This window comes from Triturus cristatus, chromosome 6 (genome assembly GCF_964204655.1).
Source record: "Triturus cristatus chromosome 6, aTriCri1.1, whole genome shotgun sequence".
NCBI classification, from domain to species: domain Eukaryota; kingdom Metazoa; phylum Chordata; class Amphibia; order Caudata; family Salamandridae; genus Triturus; species Triturus cristatus.
In genome coordinates, this window is record NC_140589.1 from 605697534 (window position 1) to 605723430 (window position 25897).

General features: G+C 46.5%; 2 protein-coding genes across 29 annotated transcripts in view; one reads left to right on the forward strand and one right to left on the reverse strand.

Annotated features, from left to right (window-relative positions):
- The window catches only part of SYNCRIP (synaptotagmin binding cytoplasmic RNA interacting protein), a 509168-nt gene extending 507062 nt beyond the window's left edge, over positions 1 to 2106 (reverse strand). For 6 of the 26 annotated variants that reach the window (XM_085611074.1, XM_085611072.1, XM_085611065.1 and 3 more), the window contains exons 1-2: positions 1693 to 2021; positions 92 to 251 (exon numbers count right to left, since the gene is read on the reverse strand). In XM_085611074.1, coding sequence (XP_085467200.1) covers positions 92 to 239 — 148 coding nt within the window. In that variant the 5' untranslated portion in view covers positions 240 to 251; positions 1693 to 2021. Of the gene's footprint in view, positions 1 to 91; positions 252 to 902; positions 1050 to 1148; positions 1266 to 1692 lie in introns of those variants that run through there. The other 20 variants (XM_085611064.1, XM_085611055.1, XM_085611075.1 and 17 more) reach the window with 16 other exon arrangements.
- A 17-nt stretch (positions 2107 to 2123) lies between these two features.
- The window catches only part of LOC146817560 (uncharacterized), a 170973-nt gene continuing 147199 nt past the window's right edge, over positions 2124 to 25897 (forward strand). For all 3 annotated transcript variants that reach the window (XR_014963011.1, XR_014963010.1, XM_085611079.1), the window contains exon 1: positions 2124 to 2259. Coding sequence is in view for 1 of the 3 variants with exons in the window: in XM_085611079.1 (XP_085467205.1) it covers positions 2224 to 2259 (36 nt within the window). In the remaining 2 variants the exon portion in view is untranslated. The remainder of the gene's footprint in view (positions 2260 to 25897) is intronic.

The window sequence follows — 25897 nt, forward strand, 5'->3', positions numbered from 1 at the left end:
GCTTCAAGTTCTTGAAAGCTTCAAAACGCGTAACCAAATCAAACAAGTAGAGATTTCAAAGCAAGCAGGTTTGCAAGTTTGAGGGCCTCACCTGCAATGTAAATTTCATCTAGCTTTTCAGCTACTTTCTGTGGCAAACCTGCATCAAGCAACGTCTGGAAATGTTCTGAATGGGTAATCACTGTCGAAGAATTCAAAGCGTCATCAGTGCCATTCCCATTGACATGTTCTGAAGCCATGTTGCCAGAATGCTGTTGAAATGCAACAAATAGCAATATTCAATACAAAGACTGGCATTGCTGAAACGTCTTTCTTAAAAGAAAACTGGGTAAGAACTGAAAACTCCGCCACACGACCCCAAGGCACGGGCCACTTTGATCGTGACCTACCATGGACGATAAGCGTTCAGGTTTCCCACGATTTTACAAGAACTCGGATTGTTGTCCCATATTCAGTGTAAGCGAGTACTTCACCCAGTCCTCAGCATCTGCAATAATTCGGAAATGAAAAACTACAACTACTTGAAAACAGGACCGGGTGAACTACTACTCTCACCGAAAAGTGCCAACTCCGTTTTTAAGAGAATGTTATCTAATGTAAAGATCAGTTCACCAGAGTGCTGGGCTAATATTTACGACTGCGTTAAATAAGGCTCTTTTTAAATGGCGCAGAGTAAACGAGTGCTTCCGGGAAGACTAACTACATGCATCTAAGATTTAAGCAACCCACCCAAAAGGGAGTGGCCTGTAGTCGGCCTTAAAGGGCTGCTCCAGTTTCCAAGAGTACTTCCCAGTATAGATGTGTCCAATAAACTATGCCGTTAATGTGTTATGGTTGAGTCAAGTTCGTGGAAATCGCACGATAGACCGTGAACACGCTTTGCAGTTAAAGTGACCACATACCCCTCTCCGTGTCAACTGGAAACCGCTTTTCATGTCTCGGGCTCGCCTTTACAGAATCATTGTCATCACGAGGTGCAGCTCAGCTAAATGGATCTAAAACGAAGGCTCGCCCGATGCACTGACTGGTTAAAAGAAGCGGCGGAGCTGCTAACGATATAACAAAGAGTAACCTGGTCATTGTACTTGCAAAGCACTGTCATGAAGAAGTTAGTAAACTTTCTGAAAGCACATAAGAATCATCCATACCTCACATATCCTAAGTAATGTGGTGCAAACCATACAGCTTTCAGTTTTAGACCCCGGAAAAGGCAGTGAACCTGGACCTTATGTCACCCGCATGGGGGCCGAATAGTGAAACTAACCGGCTTGACACTGACTGACCCTCCTCTTCCAGTGTCACGTGCAAAGCATTAGCCGATAGCAACATGAAAGACTATCCGACCCACTCTCCGCAATTGAGAGGAAGCGGTTCCCCCCAGCACGACTCCATTGACACGGCGCACGTGCTCCGACAGAGGCTGTCCTCTTCGGATAGCGCCCTGCTGTCTCGTGCGCCCCTTATACTATGCAGCCTCCCTGACCAATGTACCGGTAACCCATATAGGGGGGATGCTACTCCACAGAGCTATTTCTGACAAGCTCGCACCTCACAGCGGGGTGAGGCCGGTAGCCGGCACACAAAGCCCGGCCATGCGGGCGGCCTAGCACCCCCGAACACAGCCCCGGCTGCGAGGAGAAAGACAAGTTGGGGCAGGGGCTCAGAAGGAATGGGACACCCCGGTGCACACACCTCGCAGCTCCGGCTTCCTTCCCTGCGTGTAGTGGCGGCAGCACTGCCCCCCACTCAATTCCTGCAGCGGCGAGTGTAGCGCTCGCAAAATGGCGGCCGCGCCTCACGCTGCTGGCAGCCCGCGAGCCCGTTCGGTGGCGCGCTCCCGCCGCCGCCGGCCGTTTGCTCTGCGCGTGCGTGCGCCGGGGTGACAAGTTCGGAGAAGTGACAGGAAGAAGCAGAGCTGGGGTTTCCTGGGCATGGAGGAAGGGGTTACAGTAGCTCGTAATTACACGCTTTCCGATTCATGCCGAATCCATTCCCAATTCTTGGACGCTTGCACAAGTCCAAGCGCGCGCACGCCTCCACTGGACTCGGGGGATGGGCCACGTCATTAAAGTCAGTCGGTGTCCATGACGTTTTTAGTGTGCGCGTGTGTTGGCATTCCGCGGTAGGGTAGCAGCATTCTAATAGTCTGTTCCCAAGCCAGCTGGCGAAACCAAACTTTTAGGATGTGTCCGTTGTATGGTGGTCAGATTACTGACCCAGTGAATGTGCGAATTCGCCAGGAAATCTACAGAGAACAAGGTTTGTAATTTTTCCCCAGACACTTCACTCATCTCCTAAAGATCAGAGTTTCCCTGACCATAGTTTTATTTTATCTATTTTAATTTTATTTAGAGCGTTTTTATAAAATGGCAATAAAGCGCGGACATTACCCTAAGGTGTCAGTGCGCTGTACAATAGAGCTAGTTACGTTACAAGAGAAAAGTGTTACACATCAGAACATTACAAAGATAAATAGGAGCCTAAAAATGTAGGATACACAAACATAATATCCAACACAGCAAGCAAGGGTGAGGAATGTACAAGAAAAAATTACAAAATTTACAATGATGAGCGAACTTACTAGAGGGGCCTGAGAATTAAAGTATTAGTTCTGAAAGTGTCTTTGGAAGAGAAGAGATTTGAGGACAGCTTTGAAGATCCAGGTAGAGGAGGTGGCACGGAGCAATGGGGGAAGCGAATTCCAGGTTCTCACCGCATTACATGAGAAGGATTGCGCCATAGATCTTTCCCTTTTGAAGGAGGGGGACTCGAGCAGAAGCTTTTCCTCATTGCGAGAAGGTCTAGAGCCTCCAGACAATTTCAAATTATCCGCCAGGTAACAAGGGTAGGAAGTGTGCAAGGCTTTGTGAGTGATGCAGGCAGTTTTGTAAATAGATCTTTCCTCGATGGGAAGCCATCGAAGAGAAGACATGATAGGAGTGATGTGGTCGCTTCATTTAGACCCTTAAATAAAGCGAGCTGCTGAATGGAGGATTGATTTTAGAGGTGGAATTTGGGTAGGCCCGTCAGAAGAGAATTGCAATAATCCAGTCTAGAGAGAACCAGCGATTGTACCAAGGTTTTTAGTTCTTTCTTCAGAAAAAAACGACAAATCCCCCACAGAAGGCACAACTGGTAACGTGCCTTTTTAGCAATAGAGTCGATGTGGGAGATTAGGTTGAGTCTTTTGTCAAGTATGACACCTAGGGATTTAGCACTGTTGACAATGATGGGTTTATTGTTGAGTAAATTCAGCTGATCCATCCAAGATTGAACAGGAGGAGGGGTGAGAGAGGTAGATAGGAGGAGGAATTCATTTTTGGAGGGATTTAGAATGAGTTGGTGAACTAACATCCAGTTGTGAATAGAGTTGAGAGTAGAGTTGAGTAGTGAAAGATTGTGTGCGGAAGACACCTTGAGGTAGATTTGAGTGTCATCCGCATAAAGATGGTAATGAATCCCAGATTTACTTAGAAGGTTCCCTAATGGCTCCAGGTAGAGATTAAACAAAGTGGGTGCAAGGATAGAGCCTTGAGGGACGCCTTGACCTACAGCCAATGGAGACGAAAGACTGTTCGCTATCTTGATCATCTGGGATCTGTCCCAGAGGAATGAGCCAAACCATTTAAGCACTGTGCTTTCCAAGCCCATTCTCTGTTGAAGAGTGTTAAGGAGGGTGTTATGATTAACAGTGTCAAAGGCTGCAGAGAGGTCTAGAAGAATCAGAAGACACAATTCCCCAGAGTCAAGTATATGCGGCGCATCATCAATCACTTGCAGCAGGGCTGTTTCAGTGCTGCAATTTTGAATGAAGCCAGAATGGAAAACGTTGAGATTAACTAGCCTGGTCCAGTAAGAGAGTATGGGTGTAGAAATCAATGGCGATGTCACTAGGGATGGGGTCAGTAGAATGGTTGGAGGGTTTGGTTTTGAGGATGCATTTGAGGAGGTCATCTTCCGAGATGACGTCAAAGTTCTGCCAAGTGACTAAGGATTTTCGCTCCTCAATGGGGGTGGGGTGGATGACCGGATCCACCAGTGCTTTGACCTTTTCATCAAAGAATCTAGCGAATTCTGCTGCTTTCTTTGTAGAATCCTCAGGCTTGATGGTTAGTGGAGAACAGTTTGGGTTTTTGATGAGGTTCAAAAGTTTTTGGGGTCTGTTTTTGGCCGAGTCAAGGAGGGATCTGAAATGTGATGCTTTTTCATAGAAGATGTATTTGTGGTAATTGGATCTTGCTGAACGTAAAAGAGAGAGATTGGATGTGGATGGAGATTTTCTCCAATGTTTCCCCAAGATTCTAAGGTTCTTCCTTTCATCATAGAGAGCTTTATTGAACAACGGTGCTGAGGTGGTGGGTCTTTTCCTTTTGCTTTGAAGTGAAGCAACATTATCGATTTCAACTGCAAGGACTGAGAGGCAATGGGAGGTGAGATCGTTGACATCAACTTTAGGGTCTAGTCTAGGAAGTGAGCGCATAGCAGAATCACATAGAGTGTCAAGATCAATGTTTTTAGTGTTGTGGGACCAGGTAGAAGCTCTTTTAGGTTGGCCGAGAGTTATAACGTGCGATAGGTGAAAACAGAAGGGAATGAGGAAGTGGTCTGACCAGTCTACATGGAATGGGGGGAGCAATAGTAAGCCGGTCTGCTTTGAATATACCAAGGTCCAGAATTGAGCCCTTGGAGTGTGTAATTTCCGAGCAATGTTGGAAGAGATCATTGGCTGAGAGAAAGGTGGCAAGCTTGTTGGCAGCTGAGTCTTCCAAAGAGCCCCAGTGGAGATTGAAGTCACCCAGGAAGATCTGTCTGTCACTTTGAGAATATTGGTCACTGATGAAGTTGGTGAGTTCCTCCAAAAAGGAAGAGCAGTTACCGGGCGGGTGCTAGATGGCATTGAATCTGAAGGATGAGCCGTGATGTACTTGAAGTTCTAGGGATAGGCCTTCGAATTTACGGAAGAAGGTGGTAGGAAATGCTTTAATTTGACGGGAGTTTCTGAAGATGATAGTGACACCGCCCCCAATTTTGTCTTTCTGTCATTTCTGAGGATAGAGTAGTCAGTGGGTACCAGAAGATCAAACAAAGTATGAGAGGAGTCGTTAAACCAGGTCTCAGTGAGGGTGTCAAGATTGTGGTGGGTGATAGTGTCAGAAATTTCGAGTTTGTGTTTGATTCCAGTTGTGGAGCAAACAGTGCAGCTCTGACGCAACTGTTTTGGTGATGGGGGGGGTTTAGGCTGTAAAGGGAGATAGGGATAAGATTCTTGAATGAGGGTGCCCGGGAAGAAGAAGGCTGCTTAGTTCTGACAGAAGAGATGGTCTGAATAGTGAACTGAGTAGAATTATTAGGAGAGGGAGGTGGAGGGAGAGTGACGTTGGTAATCTTGTAGCTGGCCAGTAATTTGGTGATGTCTGCAGAGGACAGATTGTGGTTGGCTTTATTGGGGCGCGAGAGCACGGAACTCCTCGGTGGGTTGTTAGGGAAGGGGGATATTTTGGCGCTTAAAAGTGAGATGGACGCTGCAAGCTGGGAAATGGAAGAGATGAGAGATTCAAGTTTATTTTCCAGGGAGAGGAGGGCTGAGCACGAGGTGTTGGGTGGCTCGATGGATAAGGGAGGTGTTATAGAGATGTTTTACTGTCATCCATACAGTGTTCTATGCTATCTGTATTAGAGTCGCGTGAGTTCACGCGACTCATGTATTGTGTTTGTCTGCATTCTAGATCGATGTCTTTCACTCGTGGAGATTCCGATAAACGTCACTCTGGACGTTGGTTTCTCCATGGTTGGATGGCTCCGGTCGTGGGTGTTTTACTTGAGCAATAAACCACGTTTCCAACTTCATACATTGTCCTGTATTCAACAACTTGGCGACGAGCGGGATTTCTTCCGGCACCCACCGCCATCCAGAGCCATTTCCAATGAATTTCACCGCATCATAGCAGTTGACCGCTTCTTCCACTCACCTCATTCAACTCTTCTGTTCAAGCGACTCTGCTCTACTTCGTCCTTCATGTCCTCAAACTTCCAAAAAGGTCGTATTTCTTTGACTTTCTAAAATTATTACTCTGCGGTTTGATTTCAACTGACTCCTCGCGCTGTGGCTGTTAACCCCGCCTCCTGGCACGCCTTTCGTTACGCAACGAAACAAGGCCAACTGCCTCTAGAGATCACATACAGCCGTAACCTTGGAGACAGCCTCTTTCTCAAACGCCTTTTCTCCTGCCTACCGCGTTGGACACGCTTCTACAAACGAGGCTGTCTTTCCACAGCGATAGGCACGCTTTCTCAATTGAAATGTGTTTAACCAAGGGAAGTGCTTTCAGCTTTGGACACGCTTCTACAAACGAGGCTGTCTTTCCACAGCGATAGGCACGCTGTCACAATAACAGCTGTTTCCTGTCTTCTGTATTGTGCACGTTTCTATCACCACATCATTAAGTCTCTCACGACGTTTTCAGCCTTCATTTTTTTTTAAAGTGTAATTTTGCAGTGATAGGCACACTTTCTTCATCGCCTATCTCTACAATATGTACATTCTCATATGCATGTAAAACTTTGCATTTCGCATTCACCGTTCTGCACGCTCTTTGATTTTTGAATCTTTATTGCAATTATTTTTGCAATTTGCTCAGTATTAATTTGTATTTTTGTTTTTTTTTATTTATTTATTTTTTTATTTTTTTTTTTCCTTTTTCTCTGTCATGGCTTCATCCCAACAATTCCAAACACCAGCTCCATTTTTACAAACTCCTGGAAAACCATCTTTGGCATGGCGCAATTGGCTTAAGGGTTTTGAAAACTATTTGGTGGCCATTGATGCGGTCAAATATCCTCCTGCCCGCAAGGTTGCCATCCTATATGGTTGTCTTGGAGTCGCTGCTCAACAGGTTTTTGAGAATCTTCCAGTTATTCCTCCTCCTTCAGATTCAGGTGATGGTTGGGACACATACCAAGAAGCCCTGTGTCGCTTAACTAAGCAATATGATGATGAACCAAGTATTGTTTTGGAGCGGCATAATTTCTTCAAGCGTAAGCAGAGTATTGATGAAAGTGTGGAAGACTATATTGCTCAACTCAGAATTCTCGCTTCCACTTGTGATTTTGGTCAAAGTACAGATACTTCAATTAGAGACCAATTCATTTTTTCTTGTTCGTCTAAAAAAATACAAGAACGTTTATTAAGTTGCAAAAACCCCACTCTTGCTGAAATAGTGGTTATTGCTAAAGGTATTGAACGTGCAACAATATCTTCAAGAATTTTACAAGAGAGTCAAGCTGCTCAAGTTAGCGTACACACGGTTGATGGAGAGGCTCCATCTGCTTCATGCTCTGTGAATCTCGTCAGTAAGCCTTTTAGACAATCATTCAGGAAAATCACCATTTGTTATAGGTGTGGGTCAAGAAATCATCTGGGAAACTCTCCTAGTTGTCCTGCATCTGGAAAAAAATGTTCCTTGTGCAAAAAAATTGGTCATTTTCCATCTGTTTGTAGAGGCGGAAAAAGGTTCACCAGAGTGAATAACCTTGAACTTGATGAGAATCTGGAGTGGTGTTCCAATAGACTCAACGATGTTTCACTGTCTATTGAATGTGATTCTATTGATTGTTCTAAAATTAAGGGTCCATTGTGTGAATTAATTGTTGGTGCTATTCCTTTGCAGGTCAAAGCTGACTCTGGTTCACCTATCACTATTTTGTCAGATATTACTTTTCATTCAAATTGGGGTAGTAGTGTGTCTCTTTTTGTATCTGACGTCAATCCCAAAGCTTACGGCGAAAAAGATATTGACATGTTAGGGTACTTCCATTCTAAGATTGAATGCCTTGGTAGAAAAACTTTTACTAAGGTGTATGTCGCCCTCAAAGGCAGAAATATCTTGGGTTGGTTGGATCAAGCAAAAATGGGTCTAATGCTCAAACCCGGGTCAGATCAACCCATCACCTTGGGTGATATCCCGGATGATTATTACTTTAATCTTGAAGCTGAAAACATTCAGGTTTCTGAATTATCTGTCTCTACTCATAAAGTTGATCATATACTTGATCGTTTCCCAAACGTTTTTCAAAATAAAATTGGTACAGTTTTGGGTTTCAAGCATGAAATCCGTCTCAAACCCAATGCCCAACCAGTCGTTCATAAAGTCCGTTCACTCCCTTTGAGTGCGAGGGATGATTTAAAAAAAATGTTGAAAAATTTGTGTGATGAGGGGGTTATTACACCTTGTAATTCATCTGAATGGGTTTCTCCCATAGTTTTAGTCCGCAAAAAGTCTGGCGAGATCAGATTATGTGCTGACTTGCGCTCATTAAACAACAATATCATCGTCGACTGTCATCCCTTACCCAAGATCCACGATCTACTCGCTAATCTGGGTGGGTCTAAGTTCTTTTCTCTTTTGGATCTTAAGTCAGCTTACCATCAAATTCCCTTGTCTCCAAAGTCTCAAGAATTAACAACTTTTGTCACACCATTTGGGGCCTACAAATATTTGAGGCTTCCCTTTGGCCTAGCCTCAGCTGCTAGCATTTTTCAGAAATTAATGGATAATCTTTTTTGTGACATTCCTGGGGTACAAGCTTATCAGGATGACATTTTGATTTTTGCCAACAATATTTCGGAACATGACATGATTCTCTCTAGAGTGTTAGAAGTTTTGGAGAAAACTGGGATGACAGTTAGGCATGATAAATGCAAATTTGCTGTTCAAGAATTGGACTATTTGGGTCATACACTTTCCCCTAATGGTATTAAACCCAAGTTTTCCTTGATAAAAGCTATTAGGGATGCCGCCCCTCCCAAAGATAGGGATGCACTTCGTTCATTCCTTGGTCTGGCAGAGTACTATGCCAGATTCGTTCATGGCTATGCCCAAATTGTTGAACCTTTAAGGAATCTTTTGAGAAAGGGCGTGAAATTTGTTTGGTCACATGACCTACAAATAGTTTTTGAGCATGTTAAGAAACTTATTGAGGATTCACCAGCTCTACGTCCCTTTTCTGATGGTTCAAAATGTTTTATTACTGTAGATGCTAGTCTTACTGGTTTAGGGGCTGTCTTGGGACAATGGGTAGATGGTGTTGAACACACTGTTGCCTTTGCTTCTAGAACTCTTTTGCCAGCCGAGACTAGATACAGTACGATTGAAAGAGAGGCTTTAGCCTGCGTTTGGGCCATACAGAAATTTAAACCATACATTTGGGGTCGTGAGTTTGAAATCTTCACGGATCATAAACCGCTCATGCACATGCTTTCAAGCAGCACTTCGAACAGAGCCTCTGCCAGGCTTGTTCGACTTCTATCAAAACTTCATGAATTTCACTTTGTTATAAAACACATTTCTGGTGGAAAAAATTTCAGAGCGGATTGTCTGTCAAGAATGTCTTTGGAGGAAAATTCTGTTGTTAATGATGATGTTGAATGTGTTGTAGCTGCAATTGATGCTATTGCGGAATGTCCACCTATTTCTGAGTCTGAGTGGAATTTGGCCTATAATGATGACGTCACACTCTCAAAAGTTAAGAGTTTTATCATGAGCAAATGGCCTGAACGCAGAAATTTATCTCCAGATTTAAGAGCTTTTGCAAATATTTCGGAAGAACTTTCCTTAGTTAACAATATGGTTATGCGTCATGAGTTGTTTGTTCCACCTGAATCCTTACGTAATTCAATCATTCGTTCGGCCCATCAAGGACATCTTGGTGTTGTCAAGACATGTCAACGCATCAAACAATTTTATTGGTGGCCTTCCATGGATGCACAGGTTAAGAGAATTATTGACAATTGCACTCAATGTCTTCTTTCTGACAAACACTGGAAGACTCTTTCCACTCCGTTACATCCTGTTCCTCTTCCTGTAGGCCCATGGGATAAAGTTGGTTTAGATTTTTCTGGACCTTATGATATTTTACCTAATGCAAACAAGTTTCTCATTGTCTTGATTGATTACTATACTAAATGGTTATACTATTCCTTTTGTAATGCAGCGTCAACTGATAATGCCATGACATTTTTACAATCAGTGTTTGATGTTGAAGGTTTCCCTAAAACCATTGTCACTGATAATGGTACACATTTTGTGTCTCAAAAGATGTGTTCTTTCCTCAAGATTCATGACATTGCTCACTTTAAGGTTGCTTTATACTCGCCTTCCTCTAATGGTTTGTGGAGAGGTGCAATCGCATAATTAAGGAGGGCATTCAGACTGCAATTTCTTCTAGATTAGACCCTTTGTCCTTTGTACATGATAAGGTCTGGGCTTATAACACCACGCCGCATTCCACCACTGGCATTGCACCTTTTACGTTGCTTAGGAAAAGGAGAGTGCATACTCATCTTAATCCCACTTGGCTTCACAAAGATGATAGTGTTTCACTTAAGCCTGCTTCCATCCAGGAGCACGTTAGAATAAAGCAAAATGCTATGAAGGCACGTTTTGATTCTGGCAAACATTTTGTAGATCAACCTTTGGTAAGGGGAGACTGGGTGCTTATCAAAAATCCAAAAAAAATTCCAAAGGGGCAATCAAAATTTTCTTCTCCTACATTAGTTATTCATGTTAGTAGAGGTTCTGCTCTCCTTGATAACAAAGGATGGTGGAACAAGAGGGCTCTTGTTAAGGTGTCTCCCCTTCAAGCTGATGTTATTAGACAACATACTTGTTCAGAGTCAGACTCTGAACATTGTGATTGGTTTGATTTGACCTATGAGAAACCTTCTTCTGTTGGTGTTTCTGTATCATCTGCTGCACCAATTGATCAACCTGTTGTTAATGACAGTGGTGCATTGTCTACACCTCTTTCAACTTGTGTTTTGGAACCATTTGGGAGTCAACTCATTCAATCTGTTGCCCCTGAACCTTTGCCTTTGTCTCCTGAAATTCAGCACTGTGCCGTGGGTACTGGTGAATTTTCTGTTGCAACGGCAAAAAGATCTTCACGTTTTAGAAGGATTTCATGCAAATTGAAAGACTATGTTTTGGAATAATGTTATGTATATTTATTTTTCTTGTTCCTCAAAGAGGGGAAGGTGTTATAGAGATGTTTTACTGTCATCCATACAGTGTTCTATGCTATCTGTATTAGAGTCGCGTGAGTTCACGCGACTCATGTATTGTGTTTGTCTGCATTCTAGATCGATGTCTTTCACTCGTGGAGATTCCGATAAACGTCACTCTGGACGTTGGTTTCTCCATGGTTGGATGGCTCCGGTCGTGGGTGTTTTACTTGAGCAATAAACCACGTTTCCAACTTCATACATTGTCCTGTATTCAACAGGAGGCAGTGAAGAGGGTGAGGGAGGACAGGGAGAGGTAGGGGAACGGGGGGTATTGGGGAGCAAGGGTAGAAGGTGGGGAAAGATGGTGGTCGATAGGAGTGGATGGTGATACAGTGGTGGGAAGAGAGATATTTTTACTGGTGTTGAACAGAGAAGAGTAGAGATTGTAAATAGGAGGAGACAGTTGAGGAGTAGAGAGGGAGGGTGGGAGGGGGGTCAAATGCAGGCCAAAGGTACGTGGAGAAGAGAGGAGAAGGGGCTGTACAAGGAGGGGAGGGAGGGGGGTCAAAGGAAGGCCAGAGGTATGGTGAGAAGAGAAAAGATGGTGCTGGACAGGTACTGTAGGCTATGAAAGGTGAATGTAGGGAGACAGGCAACAGGCGGAGTGGGGGGATTGGGCTAGATGGTAATTGAGGGAGGAGTAAGGGACTGTAGGGTCAGAGGGAGGGAAGAGGAAGGAATTACCGAGGGGGGAGACATGGGTGTGAAGCAAAGGATGTGGAAGGGGAGGTTGAAGAGTGATGGGAGGTGTAAGAGAAGAATTCAGGGTACGAGGGAGGGGGGAGATTGGGAAGGATGAGGGAGGGGGGAGATTGGAAAGGGTGAGGGAAGGGGGAAGGTAAGGAAAGTTGATCGGTAGAACATGTTTTAAGAAAGGTGGATTAAGTAGGGGTGAGGGGGTGGAATTAGGGGGATTAGGGGGGAGAAGATAGCATTGGAATATCGGGAAGATGCAGGAGGGGGAGTGGAGGCCGGGGGTAAGGAAGACCGGATGGGGGAAGAACATATTGGGAAGGGGGAAGAATGGGAGAGGAGGGAGCAAGCAAACGGGGGGCAAAGGGTAGGCCTGTGTCTCCTGGGAGAGCGGCCTGATGGAGTATAGGGGGTCAGGGGGAAGAGAAAGGAGAGGAGCTAGAAGAAGAATCAAGGGAGATCATAGTCGTATGGGTGGGACGAAGGGAGTGGAAGAGGTGGTCAAAGAGAGAGAGACAGGAGTCTTTAGCTTGAATCATGACAGTGCCATTATTGTAAAATGTAATAGTGAGAGAACCATTGAAGCAAGCGGAGGAGGACATTTTTAGCCTCTGCCCATGCGGGACAGATGAGGAGGAGGAGACGTTGAAGGAATTGGAAGAAGGGAAGGTGTGAGAAGTTGGCCTGATGTATGATGTCACTAGTTATAGTGTACACCTTATATCAGTCCAAATACCCTTATGGTGATTGGTTGTAAAGTCAACCTTATAGACCAGCTATCCTAGTGGTAGCATGGACAAGAGCAGTCTTAGGCTAAACTCTGAATGGCATGTGAAGCCAGCTGTGATACCATATATAATCCCTTGAATACCAAATGAAAGGACACCACAACAGATATATATATAAAATAAAGTGTATTTATTCTAAGCAAACCCTCAGCACTCTTTATGAGATTGGAGGTAAGTACAACACAGTCTTATTAATGCATACAGTAAGTCACACAGGTAAGTAATACAGTTAGGCCCTAGGGGCCACGCAAACCATATACTAAGTAAGTGGTATAAGAACCACTGTCACGGAAATCGAATAGGCCTAGGCCTAGGGAATCGCTGGGGCTACACTACACTAGCGTTAGTTAGGAAGTGGGAGGCCCACGGGATTCGTGTGCAGAGTGGAAACACTCACGCGTAATGCGTAAAAGTCAATAGCAATATTACAGTTTAGAAATAGATAGATTTAGGACACTTCCGGAGTAGCTAGGAAGTTGAGACTTGAAAACTAGACACTAGGATAGTCACTATCCTGATGAGCACCGGAGTACCCAAGTTACCTAGCCCACAGGCTGCGGGTGCATAGGGGTGGAGATGCGTCGTTTTCGTCGTCGACTCCTATGGATGCCTGAAGAAAGATGCTGACAGGCAGTCAGGGGAGAGTGTCCGGTGGATCCCAAGGCTGGGATCAAGAAGAGAAGAAACCTGCAAGCAGAAGGGACAGAGTCAAGGTCACTAGCCAGTGACCACGTGGAACCAGGAAGGAACCAGGCGATGTCGTGAAGAGTTGCAGGTGAAGGTGAAGCTTGTCGCTGCAGCCAGGAGGACCAGGAAGCGTCGAGGACGACCAGGACCAGGAGGCGAGCTGTCCCACGAAGGCTCTTGCTGTCGGCGGCGTCGAAGTTGGACTAGGACTCACCAAGCCTTGGCAAGCGGAACCCACGAAGAACGAAGGACTTGCTTCTGGTGCAGACCAGGAAGGTCTGGGGTGCTTCTTCTTTGCAGAGAAGCGGGAGCCAGTCTGGAGGAGCCAAACCAGCGCAGAAGATTTCAGGGTGCGTCGTCACAAAGGCCACTAGCCAGCGGGCAAGCAACCGGACAGACGCGGCAAGCAGGAAAATGCTGAAGGGCCCCACGCAGGACTCGTGGAGTGTGGGGGGCTGATCTTCGGTGCAGATGGTGCTTGGGGTTGGGGCTTCTCAATCCCCGGTGCACAACTTCGAGGGTACCTCAGAAGCTGCGCTGTAAGTTACTAGCCACTTTTCCCAGGTAGCCGGTCCCACGTCGCTCGTCGCCTCCACGGATCTCAGCTCTGCTACAGATGTGGATGAGGGTCGGAGAAGTCTGGAAGTCAAGGCTCTGGTCGGGCTCTGCAGTCGGTTCCTCGTAGAACGGTCGCAAAGCAAAGGGTAGTCTCTTGATGGTGCCTGTTTGCACAGGGTAGCCACTCCTTGGCTACAAGGGAGATTCTTCAGTCTTCTTCTTTCGTCGAATGTCGAAGGTCCAGAGTTTCTGTTCAGTTTTGCAGGTTCAGGATAATCTAAAGTCTTGAGGCCCAACTCCCACTCTTATACTAATCTGGGGGGCTGGGATACCTGCTAGGTCACGCCTTATGGGTGGGACCTGGGAGGGGGTGGTTACACCCACTTCCCTTTGTCCAGTTTCGCGCCAGAGCTGGGGCTGGAGTGCCCCAGCGCCGGTTTGAACTGGACTATGCAAGGAACACCTTGTGTGCCCCAGGCATGTCTCATTCCTTTCAGCCCACCCTGCCCCAATACACTAAAGGCTGTCTGGGGAGGTGCTAGCACCTCCCCAAGCAGGAAACCTATTGTCCAGGCCTCCCTGGCTGGGATCACTCCCAGCTGCAGGAGGTCAGACTTGTGTCGTGGCAGCAGCATCCATTTTGTGATGCTGAGGCTTTGGTCAGAGGCTAACAGTTGAAGTATGATTTTAACATGTCTTTCCCTCTAGAAGGGGGGAATAATATTCTCATGTCCAGAAATGGCATGGGGGTATTATTCCCGAGTGTTAGACACCTTACACGACATGTTTTGATAAAGCCAAACCATAGTTACCATAACCGTCTAAGATTATAAGGCACTTTAAGAGTATATGGTAGGCTATATCATAGAACAGCTATAAGGACATGGTTCCGAAAGCTGCAGACAGGCTCAGCTCATGCTAGAGCACCATCTCACATGTTACCAAGCACTCTGCCTCCAGGATTGTCAAGGCCTGCCATAGGAGTGACTGATAGGTACACATGTGTCTATATGTAAGTTAGGTATAGGAATACTACACCTAAGCAAGGGGTGATTACACGACCTTGCCCCAGCTGAGTGATCAGCCAGTTGTGTCAAAATGGAAGGCCAGGCCAGGGGTGGCATAATACATGCTGCAGCCCCTGGTAGGCCTAGGGTACACCTATGCCCTGGGTACCTAGGGTACACTGTACAGGGGCCAATAAGGTGATCCTATCCAATTGGGTTATGCACCTAAAGTACATAGTATTAATTTAGAGAGAGAACAGCAGGGCTGTGGGTCTGATTAGCAAGCCCACAGCCACATCTAAGTCGAAAACCAGTAAAGCAAAAGCAAAAAGTGGGGGTGAACATAGAAAGCAGACCCTACTCTCCTACACAACCCCCCCCCCAAACTTAGGGACATTAAACTAACCTTGACCAGTTGAGTCTTCATGTTCTAAGTGGAAATATCTGGAGAGTCCATCTGCATTGGCATGGTCAGTCCCAGGTCTATGTTCCACTGTGAAGTCCATCCCCTGTAGGGAAATGGACCACCTAAGAAGTTTGGGATTTTCACCCTTCATCTGATTTAGCCACAAGAGGGGCTTATGGTCTGTCTGAATCTTGAAGTGAGTGCCAAACAAGTATGGCCTCAGCTTCTTCAGGGCCCAAACCACAGCAAAGGCCTCCCTCTCAATAGCTGACCAACGTTTCTCTCTAGGGGTCAGCCTTCTACTTATAAAAGCAATGGGCTGGTCTTGACCATCTACATTCAGTTGTGAAAGAACAGCTCCCACACCTAACTCAGAAGCATCTGTCTGGACAATGAACTCTCTGGAGTAGTCTGGACTTTTCAGAATAGGTGCACTGCACATGGCCTGCTTCAGGTCATCAAATGCTTTTTGACAGCTGACTGTCCACTGAACTTTCTTTGGCATCTTCTTGGAGGTCAAGTCATTAAGTGGTGTCACTATGGACCCATAGTTCTTAACAAACTTTCTGTAGTACCCAGTCAGGCCCAAGAAAGCTCTGACCTGAGTCTGGGTAGTTGGAGGAGCCCAGTCCTTTATGGTCTGGATCTTGCTCTCCAGTGGTTGAACCTGACCCCCACCAACTAGGTGGCCCAGGTATACAACCTTGCTCTGCCCTATCTGGCACTTAGTGGCCTTGATAGTGAGGCCTGCCTTTTGCAGGGCCTCTAAAACATTCCTCAGGTGGACCAGGTGATCCTCCCAGGTGGAGCTAAAGACAGCAATATCATCAAGATAAGCTGCACAATAATCATCCAACCCAGTAAGGACTTGATTCACCAGCCTTTGGAAAGTGGCAGGTGCATTCTTCAAACCAAAGGGCATTACCACAAATTGATAATGTCCTCCTGGGGTCGAGAAAGCAGTTTTGGCCTTTGCACTCTCAGCTAGTCTGATTTGCCAGTAGCCTGCTGTTAGGTCAAATGTGCTCAAAAACTTAGCAGCTGCCAGTCTGTCAATGAGCTCATCTGCCCTAGGTATTGGGTGGGCATCTGTCCTAGTGACAGCATTGAGACCTCTGTAATCCACGCAAAACCTCATCTCTCTCTTACCATCTTGGGTGTGAGGTTTTGGCACAAGGACTACAGGACTAGCCCAAGGGCTCTCTGAAGGTTCAATGACTCCCAGCTCCAACATCTTTTGTACCTCAACTTTTATGCAGTCCCTGACATGGTCAGGTTGCCTGTAGATTTTACTCTTCACAGGCAGACTGTCACCAGTGTCCACCTCATGGGTGCACCAGTTTGTCTGACTTGGGGTCAGAGAGAACATATGTCTGTAGGCCTGCAGAACTTGTCTGCAGTCCTGTTGCTGATGGACAGTGAGGCTGTCAGAAAAGACCACACCATCAACTGAGCCATCATCAGGGTTCTGAGTCAACAGGTCTGGGAGAGGGTCACTCTCTTCCTCCTGCCCCTCATCTGTAGCCATGAGTAGCCCCATGTCTGCCCTGTCAACATATGCCTTCAATCTGTTGACATGAAGCACTCTGTGGGGGCTTCTGGGAGTCCCAAGGTCCACCAAGTAGGTGACTTCTCCCTTTTTCTCAACAATAGTGTGGGGTCCAGACCATTTGTCTTGGAGTGCTGCTGGGGCCACTGGCTCCAACACCCACACTTTCTGTCCTGGCTGGTAAACAGTCAGTACAGCCTTTTGGTCATGCCAAGCTTTTTGGAGTTCTTGGCTTGCCTCAAGGTTTTTAGAAGCCTTCTTCATATACTCTGCCATCCTGGAGCGGAGACCAAGTACATAATCCACTATGTCTAGTTTGGGTTGTCTGAGAGGTCTCTCCCATCCTTCCTTCACCAAACACAGGGGTCCTCTTACAGGATGCCCAAACAAAAGCTCAAAAGGGCTGTAGCCAACCCCCTTTTGTGGGACCTCTCTGTAAGCAAACAGAAGGCAGGGTAAAAGGATGTCCCATCTTCGCCTAAGCTTGTCTGGTAATCCTTTTATCATTCCCTTTAGGGTCTTGTTGAATCTCTCAACAAGCCCATTGCACTGTGGGTGATAGGGTGTGGTGAACTTATAGTTAACACCACACTCCTTCCACATTGCAGTCAAGTATCCTGACATAAAGTTGGCACCTCTGTCAGAAATGACCTCCTTTGGAAAGCCCACTCTGGAGAATACTCCAAGCAGGGCCCTTGCCACAACAGGAGCTGTTGTGGTCCTCAGGGGAATTGCCTCTGGGTACCTGGTGGCATGGTCCACTATCACCAGTATGAATCTGTGCCCAGATGCTGTTTGTGGGTCCATTGGTCCTACAATATCTATGCCCACTCTTTCAAAGGGGACCCCCACCACAGGTAGTGGTATGAGGGGGGCCTTTGTGGTGCCACCTGATTTGCCACTGGCTTGGCAGGTGACACAGGAGCGACAAAACTCCTTAGTATCTTCTGACATATGGGGCCAGTGAAAGTGAGGGACAAGCCTGTCCCAAGTCTTGTTCTGGCCTAAATGTCCTGCAAGGGGAATATCATGGGCCAAGGTTAGAAGGAAGCCCCTGAACTTCAGTGGTATGACCAACCTCCTGGATGCACCAGGCTTGGGGTCTCTAGCCTCTGAGTACAGTAGCCCTTCATCCCAATACACTCTATGGGTACCTTGAGCATTCCCTGCAGCCTCAGCAGCAGCCAGCTGTCTGAGGGGTTCAAGAGAGGGGCAGTCTAATTGAGCCTGCCTCAGATCTGCCCGGGAAGGTCCCCCTGTCCCAAGAAACTCAACCTGATCAGGTTCAAGTTCTTCTAGGACAGTTCCTTCAGGGCTCTCAGAATCATCCTCCTGGGAGGGCTGATCCACCACCTGAGGCAGGGGGGAAGGCACAGCCTTAACCCTACTGCTCTTTCTCTTGGATTGTGACTGGTCCATAGTTTCAGGATCCAGCACTTGTTCAGTGTTGCACTTTTTGGCCTGTGACCTGGTCACAGCAAGGACATGTGCATCTATCCCCAGCATTTCTGCATGGGTCCTATACTCCACTTCAGACCAAACTGAAGTTTCAAGATCATTGCCCAGTAAACACTCTACAGGAAGGTCTGAACTAACAACAACTTTCTTGAGGCCAGTTACCCCTCCCCAGGAGAAGTTAACAATAGCCACACTATGGGAGGTAGTGGCATTGCTAGCGTTGGTCACTAGGTAATTCTCACCTAGTATGATCTGTCCAGGGTCCACAAAAGCAGGTGTCACCATTGTGACACTAGCTCCAGTGTCCCTGTAGGCCTGAGCCATTCTTTGGTTGATAAAAGGTGTCTGTCTGTACTTGCCCAGGTTACTGGGGCCTACAGTAGAGGACAAAGCTAAGTCCCCATCACAGATCAGGACAGCCTGAGTAGGTACTCTGACTAAGCCAGAATCCTCCTCAGTTCCCAGGGTTAACCCTACTACACCCTTTTGCTGGGAACCACCACTTACAGCTGAACTAGGGGGTACAGTTGCCTTAGGGGCAATGGTGGCTGGGGGCTTATCCTTTTTGGTGCACTCACTAAACCAATGTGAGTTGGACTTACAATAGTTGCACCATGGTTTCTTTTGGCCTTCTTTCTTCTTATCCTTTTTGGAACCACCCTCCCCCTGAGCCTTTTGGGGGCCTGGTGAAGACTTCTGGTCTTTTTGTTTCTGCTCATTACCCTTCTGGTCTGCCTTTTTCTGATCACCGCCCTGGTTCTGGTTTTTCTGCTTAACTCTAGTCCTGACCCATCTATCTGCCTTCTTTCCCAATTCTTGGGGAGAAGTCAGATCAGAATCAATCAGGTGTTGATGCAGTAGCTGGTTTTGACAGTTGTTAAGTATTTGCTCTCTCATGATCAAATTATACAATCCTGTATAGTCCTTAACCTTACTTCCCATTAGCCAGCCTTCCAGAGCCTTAGTGGCACAATCTACAAAGTCAGTCCAGTCCTGAGTCTGTGTCTTCTGGGTATCCCTGAACAACAACCTGTATTGTTCAGTGGTTAGGCCAAACCCATCAATCAGAGCACTCTTCAGGACAGTGTAATTATCTGCATCCTCATCACTAACTGTGAGGAGCTTGTCTCTTCCTTTCTCAGAGAAGGAGAGCCACAAGATAGCTGCCCACTGACTTTGGGGTACCTGCTGTACTTTGCAAGCTCTCTCCAAAGCAGTTATCCATTTGTGGATGTCATCCCCACACTTGTAGGGAGGGACAATCTTGCTCAGGTTTCTATTATCATAGTGCCTGTCTCTATCTCTAGGAATGTTGCTGCCACCAGTGGGTTCTAACCCACTTAACTTTTGCTCTCTAGCCAGAGCAAGCTTCTCCTTGGCAAGGGCAAGTTCTTCCCTCTGAATCCTCAGATTAGCCTCCCTCATTCTGGCTGCATGCTCCTTTCTCTCAGGTGAAGTCATTCCCCTGTGAGAGGAAGCATTAGAGATGCTAGAGACATGGGAGTGGATGGATTCCCTTGAAGGGGATCTGTCCCTCCTGCTTCTCTGTGAATGTCTACTTGTGGGTCTGTATGGGGGGACCCCATGCAAACTCCCATGTAAACTTAAGTTAGCCTGGCTAAGTCTCCTTACTTGGCTCTGGCTGTCTACCTCCCCATCTGAAGCCCCATCTGACTCCTCTGTGGTGGGTAGACCCTCCTCTGTGCCTAGGGCCCCTTACTGAGATGCCCTCTGAGCATCATACTCCTCTAGGAGTTGTCTTAACTGAAGGAGGGTAGGGTTTGCACCCTGTTTTATTCCTCTGGAGGTACACAACTGTCTCATCTCCTGGAATGTTAAGGTATCATATCTAGAGGGGATCTTTTGCAGACCTGATCCTCCTGAGAGAGCATCTACTTGATCTACTCTCAGAGACATGATCTAGTGAGGGTGTGGTGTGTGCACCTACCTACACTAGTTGTATCTACTAAACCTTTCTAGTAGTTGTAGTCAGGGTGTGTTATTCCCTTCAACCTACAACTACAAAGTCCAGTAGGACTTAAGTATAATAATCTATGTTATATGTACCTAGACAATATCTGTGTGATCTTTCAATTTAGTATCTCAAGATTACAATGGTATTACAACAGCAAGCTCAGATCCCAACCGCTGCTCACCAATGTGAGAATTTGGCCTGATGTATGATGTCACTAGTTATAGTGTACACCTTATATCAGTCCAAATACCCTTATGGTGATTGGTTGTAAAGTCAACCTTATAGACCAGCTATCCTAGTGGTAGCATGGACAAGAGCAGTCTTAGGCTAAACTCTGAATGGCATGTGAAGCCAGCTGTGATACCATATATAATCCCTTGAATACCAAATGAAAGGACACCACAACAGATATATATATAAAATAAAGTGTATTTATTCTAAGCAAACCCTCAGCACTCTTTATGAGATTGGAGGTAAGTACAACACAGTCTTATTAATGCATACAGTAAGTCACACAGGTAAGTAATAAAGTTAGGCCCTAGGGGCCACGCAAACCATATACTAAGTAAGTGGTATAAGAACCACTGTCACGGAAATCGAATAGGCCTAGGCCTAGGGAATCGCTGGGGCTACACTACACTAGCGTTAGTTAGGAAGTGGGAGGCCCACGGGATTCGTGTGCAGAGTGGAAACACTCACGCGTAATGCGTAAAAGTCAATAGCAATATTACAGTTTAGAAATAGATAGATTTAGGACACTTCCGGAGTAGCTAGGAAGTTGAGACTTGAAAACTAGACACTAGGATAGTCACTATCCTGATGAGCACCGGAGTACCCAAGTTACCTAGCCCACAGGCTGCGGGTGCATAGGGGTGGAGATGCGTCGTTTTCGTCGTCGACTCCTATGGATGCCTGAAGAAAGATGCTGACAGGCAGTCAGGGGAGAGTGTCCGGTGGATCCCAAGGCTGGGATCAAGAAGAGAAGAAACCTGCAAGCAGAAGGGACAGAGTCAAGGTCACTAGCCAGTGACCACGTGGAACCAGGAAGGAACCAGGCGATGTCGTGAAGAGTTGCAGGTGAAGGTGAAGCTTGTCGCTGCAGCCAGGAGGACCAGGAAGCGTCGAGGACGACTAGGACCAGGAGGCGAGCTGTCCCACGAAGGCTCTTGCTGTCGGCGGCGTCGAAGTTGGACTAGGACTCACCAAGCCTTGGCAAGCGGAACCCACGAAGAACGAAGGACTTGCTTCTGGTGCAGACCAGGAATGTCTGGGGTGCTTCTTCTTTGCAGAGAAGCGGGAGCCAGTCTGGAGGAGCCAAACCAGCGCAGAAGATTTCAGGGTGCGTCGTCACAAAGGCCACTAGCCAGCGGGCAAGCAACCGGACAGATGCGGCAAGCAGGAAAATGCTGAAGGGCCCCACGCAGGACTCGTGGAGTGTGGGGGGCTGATCTTCGGTGCAGATGGTGCTTGGGGTTGGGGCTTCTCAATCCCCGGTGCACAACTTCGAGGGTACCTCAGAAGCTGCGCTGTAAGTTACTAGCCACTTTTCCCAGGTAGCCGGTCCCACGTCGCTCGTCGCCTCCACGGATCTCAGCTCTGCTACAGATGTGGATGAGGGTCGGAGAAGTCTGGAAGTCAAGGCTCTGGTCGGGCTCTGCAGTCGGTTCCTCGTAGAACGGTCGCAAAGCAAAGGGTAGTCTCTTGATGGTGCCTGTTTGCACAGGGTAGCCACTCCTTGGCTACAAGGGAGATTCTTCAGTCTTCTTCTTTCGTCGAATGTCGAAGGTCCAGAGTTTCTGTTCAGTTTTGCAGGTTCAGGATAATCTAAAGTCTTGAGGCCCAACTCCCACTCTTATACTAATCTGGGGGGCTGGGATACCTGCTAGGTCACGCCTTATGGGTGGGACCTGGGAGGGGGTGGTTACACCCACTTCCCTTTGTCCAGTTTCGCGCTAGAGCTGGGGCTGGAGTGCCCCAGCGCCGGTTTGAACTGGACTATGCAAGGAACACCTTGTGTGCCCCAGGCATGTCTCATTCCTTTCAGCCCACCCTGCCCCAATACACTAAAGGCTGTCTGGGGAGGTGCTAGCACCTCCCCAAGCAGGAAACCTATTGTCCAGGCCTCCCTGGCTGGGATCACTCCCAGCTGCAGGAGGTCAGACTTGTGTCGTGGCAGCAGCATCCATTTTGTGATGCTGAGGCTTTGGTCAGAGGCTAACAGTTGAAGTATGATTTTAACATGTCTTTCCCTCTAGAAGGGGGGAATAATATTCTCATGTCCAGAAATGGCATGGGGGTATTATTCCCGAGTGTTAGACACCTTACACGACATGTTTTGATAAAGCCAAACCATAGTTACCATAACCGTCTAAGATTATAAGGCACTTTAAGAGTATATGGTAGGCTATATCATAGAACAGCTATAAGGACATGGTTCCGAAAGCTGCAGACAGGCTCAGCTCATGCTAGAGCACCATCTCACATGTTACCAAGCACTCTGCCTCCAGGATTGTCAAGGCCTGCCATAGGAGTGACTGATAGGTACACATGTGTCTATATGTAAGTTAGGTATAGGAATACTACACCTAAGCAAGGGGTGATTACACGACCTTGCCCCAGCTGAGTGATCAGCCAGTTGTGTCAAAATGGAAGGCCAGGCCAGGGGTGGCATAATACATGCTGCAGCCCCTGGTAGGCCTAGGGTACACCTATGCCCTGGGTACCTAGGGTACACTGTACAGGGGCCAATAAGGTGATCCTATCCAATTGGGTTATGCACCTAAAGTACATAGTATTAATTTAGAGAGAGAACAGCAGGGCTGTGGGTCTGATTAGCAGGCCCACAGCCACATCTAAGTCGAAAACCAGTAAAGCAAAAGCAAAAAGTGGGGGTGAACATAGAAAGCAGACCCTACTCTCCTACAGAAGGGATGTTGTGAGTGAAGAAAATGAAGTCATTTTTGAGCTTCCCTAGACGCCCATTATGAAATTGGTCAACAAAGAGGGAATCAGGAAATTATTCAATGATGTTTTGCTTGAAACGTTTTGTTGCTGCTTTGAACAAATTAGGGGGATAAATGACTTTGACGCAGTTAACTCTAGACTTAATTCGAATGGAAGCCATGATATTTCCAATGGTTTACAGGAAATGCAAAACTGAAGTGTATTTTGTATTTATTTATGGTGGTTGTAAAGTGCATCAATCATCCCGAGGGACATCACGGCGCTAGGAAAGAATGCATGTGCTAAGCGGCTTACTCTTGACCTAGTTTAGATAGCTTCAGTATCTAGGAAAGAGAGTAGTTTTCAGTGTTTTCCTAAAGAGTACATGGTCCTCTGTGAGGCGTGGATCGAGTGGGAGATTGTTCCATTGGGCCACTGCTGCTTTAGAGAAAGATCTGTCACCCATTCTGACCTTGTATGTACGCTTGACTGAGGCAAAGGCCTGATAGCGTGATCTTAAGTTCCGTGAAGGAGCATGGAATTCTAGCCTATCTCGTAGAATGTAAGGGCCTGTTTTATCCAATGTTTTGTATGCAAAACAGAGGATCTTGAAACTAGCTCTCTGTCTTACTGGTAGCCAGTGGAGCTCTTTTAGGCAGCTGGTAGCCAAGCTAAATTTCTTTTTATTGCAAATTAACTTAGCAGCGGCGTTCTGAACCATTTGAAGGTGGGTGAACAAATAATCAGCCATGCCCACATAAAGAGCATTTCCGAAGTCCAGCCTACTTAAAAACAGAGCTTGAGTCACCAGCTTTCAGCATTTTAAGGACATCCAAGGAAAAAGTCTTCTGAGAAGTTTTATGGTGGCGAAACCTTTTCCGCAGAACATGTGGACTTGTTTTTGCATGGATAGGGCATCGTCGAAGATGATGCCAAGAATTCTTGCAAACTGCTTAGGTACAGGGGCGGTGCCCAAGGCCTGGGACCACCAGCTGTCGTCCCAGACTGTACGGGCTCCCCCGAAGAGCAAGACCTCCGATTTATCGGCGTTTAATTTTAAGCGGTGTTTGGACATCCAACCTGCGAGTTCTGATAGCCAGTTTATAAGGTTATTCTTAGTATCGGTGTTTGTCATCTGATTTGTGAGGGGAATCACCAATTGCGTGTCGTCAACATATGAGCAGATTTCAAATCCCCATTTCCTGCTGATGTCTGCCAGAGATGAGATGTAAGCATTAAAGAGGGTGGGGCTAAGAGTGGCCCCCTGCGGAACCCCATACTTAACGTCTTTTGGATTAGAAGAGCAATATCGCATTTGTATTGTTTGTGTTCTGTCTTTTAAGAATGATGCAAACCAAGCTAGGGTTTTATGACGGATCCCTTTTTTGAGCAGAATTCCTAGTAGATGAAAGTGGGAGACCGTGTCGAAAGCTGCACTGAGGTCTAGTAGAATCAGAGCTACGGCTTTTCCCTCATCTACAAGTGATCTGATGTTATCATTTTCACTATAGGAGGATCATCCATATAGTTATGTAAGGTAACTGTTGATAGCGCAAATGTGTCATAACCACTGTTCCCAATAAGGTGCGCGAATGCGCTCGCGCGCACCTCTATTACCTGTAGCGCGCAGTGCTGTGTGTTGAGCGCGCGCACACAGCACATCCAGCGAGAGCGAGAGCGCCGCTCCTTTTAACAAGCGAGCGGCACAAAAAACGGGTGTTTCCTGGCAGAGGGAGCGACAGGAAAGTCTTGGGCACTTGGTATCTTCTTTTATATGTAGAACCCGGCTGCGGTGCCTACTGTGTGCTTTTGTTAAGTATTCATGTTAATTGCAGGGCCGTCAGGAGCTGCGATTAACATGAATACTTTAACAAAAGCACACAATCAGCCCACAGCCGTGCTTATGTAACAAAAGAAATTCAGCAAGTTTACAAATACGGCGTCTAAAGTTCACGCCGTGTATGTAGACTTGCTGAATTTCTCTTCTTAACAGAGCTGGGCTTCGGGGTGATTGTCTGACTTTGTTAAAGTTTTCAGGTTAATTGCAGCTCCAGACGGGCGCTGTGATTAACCTGAAATCTTTAACAAAGTCCCACAATCACCCATCAGCTGCGCTCTATTAAGAAAAGAAATGAAGCAACTCTACAAACACGGTGTGTAAAACACACGTCGTGTTTGTAGACTTGCTGAATTTCTCTTCTTAATAGAGCGCAGCTGAGGGGTGATTTACACTTTTCTGTTCTTGGCAGAGTGTGCCACCCGACTTATATTTTCTTGTTTCTGTCATTGCATCCAGATATATGATACAACAAGTAACATCATACACAGGGGTTTAAGTGGGATGAAGAAACTGGGGGTGGGGGGGTCTTGCAAAGGTGGTGGCCAGTGTAATCAAGGGCTTTGCTTTAAGACACATAAGCTAAAAATCTGTACTTTTAGCATAGTGCACCGCCCAACTTGTATTTTGCTGTTTCTGTCATTGCATCCAGATATATGATACAAGTAGTAACATTATACCTACAAGTCAGGACTATTAGCTTTGTCAATGGTTGTAAGTTGCATAAGATAAATAAGCAGCAACTATGGCTTGTATATAATATTGAAAAAGCTTGAACTTAAAGCCCTGGTGACACCACGACAATGTTGCTGTGCCTGAGTTTCAAAAAAAGAAGGGAAACCCAGAGAGAAAATGACTCTCTTTAAAGGATTTCCCTTCCCCTACAAGGCTCACCTGGCATGACGCCATGCCCTAACTTCTCTACTAGTGAGGA